General features: G+C 54.5%; 1 protein-coding gene across 1 annotated transcript; it reads right to left on the minus strand.

The window, feature by feature from the left end:
• Positions 1-265: 265 nt before the first annotated feature.
• LOC113216530 (uncharacterized) lies at positions 266-1160 on the minus strand (the record flags this gene model as incomplete). Its single annotated transcript, XM_052276727.1, has 1 exon — positions 266-1160. A coding segment is annotated over exon 1 (895 nt), but the record flags the coding sequence as incomplete, so codon positions are not given.
• Positions 1161-1884: the final 724 nt, after the last annotated feature.

Below are 1884 nucleotides of genomic sequence, written 5' to 3' on the forward strand. Positions count from 1 at the left end.
ATAATATCTTTCGTTCTAGGAGCAGAGAACGGTTGCCTACCTACAAGGCGGACCCTCATTCGGTATAGTTTTGTTCTGTTTTTATGTCTTCTGTAAATTTAATGCACTTCGCTCAGCTACCCCGTGCATAATGTTAACGCACGGGGCCCTACGTTAGTCGGCTTTCCCTCGGGAATCGCAACCTTCTTGCCTATCAAGAAATTTATCATTTCCTCTCTTTTCCACCCAAAGACAGGAAATCTCTCCTCAACGCGAGAGTGCACACTGGCGTTGTCCATGACTATATGACTGCCTGGAGGCAGGTGGTCCATGGCGGCCACCCACCACTCTTCAAATCTTTGCCCTGTCATTTCGTCATGGTGGGTTCCGTCCTCAAGAGTCACCGACTTGCCGGCCTCAAAGACCAGCTTGCACCCCGGAATGAACCCGTCCTCATTGCCCAAGTGGAGCACGATCAGCCTCCCGCCTTTACCTGGTGTCTGTTTTAGTCCAACGGTGAGTCCTTCCCTGTGAGCGTCGCGTGGTGAAACAACTGTCGTGTCGTGCCACGCGTAACTTGTCGTATGGCCGGCGTTAATCCATGTCTCGTCCAAGTAGAATATCTTCGCATTTTGAGCGCGCAACTTTTGCATCTGGCGCAAGTAGCGGCGGCGCCAGTCGATAAGGTCCGACCGCTCCAGAAAAGCCGAGTTCCTCTTCCGTTTGCAGTACACAAAACCGATGTCACACAGGAACCTCCGGATCGTAGTGGTGCTCATGGTGGGCAAAGAGATGTCCTTGTCCAGCTCAGCCTTAATCTTCTGCAAGGTGGGCGCCTCGTTGCGCCGGAAAAATGAATGAACAAGGCGCCGCACCCCGTTGACGACGTCATGCCCATACACGACGGTCCTCTTCTGCGACAAGTGCTCCAGTCGCGGTCTCTTCTTTCCAGGTGTCACGGCCTGCTTACCGGCGTCGAAGTCGCTCTTGATCTTCAAGACGGTGACGTAGCCAGTCCCGGTCAAGTGCGCAGTCTTTTTGCACGCCTGGGTGGGAGACAGCTCGGGGTTGTCGATCATAACGTTCCCCAACACCGTCAGCAAAATCTTCTGCTCCTTGGAGGTGAGCGACTCGCCGCGCTTGTGCTTCGTGATGTAGCGCCGGGGGTCGATTGGGTCCATCGCTGAGTCGCGGGGAAGCACAGCACAACACAGAACACCACAACACAGCAGAGCTCACGCAAGACAAAGTCGGTGCACACGGGTTGACTCGGTGCCACGGACTGAAGACACTGCTGTCGCGGGGGTGCTGCAACCCCCTCTGTCCTCGTGGTCGGAAGGAAATGAAGCCTTCCTATTGGTCATCCATAATGCCCCCCATCCCTCTCCACTCTTCCTCACCCGTTTCCGTAGAAAAGAACTTTTCCTCTTGACCTTCCACTATTTTCACGCAAACATACTGGAAAGACAAAAGGCAGCGGACAACGCCCCGACGCGCACGCACGACAGACAGGAAATATTGCCGCCACGGTTTAATGCGGATGCGTTCCCGATTGCGCCTGGTTGGGACGTGTGGCGTGTGTGTCAACAACTTCGACAAAAGACCCTTTCGAAAGAAACGCAACAAACGCAGAGAGAAATGGTGTAATAAAGCAATGAGCTCTGAGGAAGGGCACGGGCAGCGTACCCCCCCCCCCTCCCCCCTCGATTATCCCTGGGCCTGGGCGTCGAACTCTTTTATTGACTGTCATTCATTTGCACCGCAATAAATATGTTACACTTACTTGAATTTTGTAGATCACCATGCTGCTGCTGGGCGACTGCGCTTGCTGCGCTGGACTTCCCTCCGCTCTCACCTGATCGAGCTCACCTGCACGGGAATCCCGTAGGAGGGGAGGGAGGGGGG

This window comes from Frankliniella occidentalis, unplaced genomic scaffold (assembly GCF_000697945.3).
Source record: "Frankliniella occidentalis isolate FOCC.00 unplaced genomic scaffold, Focc_3.1 Scaffold4106, whole genome shotgun sequence".
NCBI lineage: Eukaryota > Metazoa > Arthropoda > Insecta > Thysanoptera > Thripidae > Frankliniella > Frankliniella occidentalis.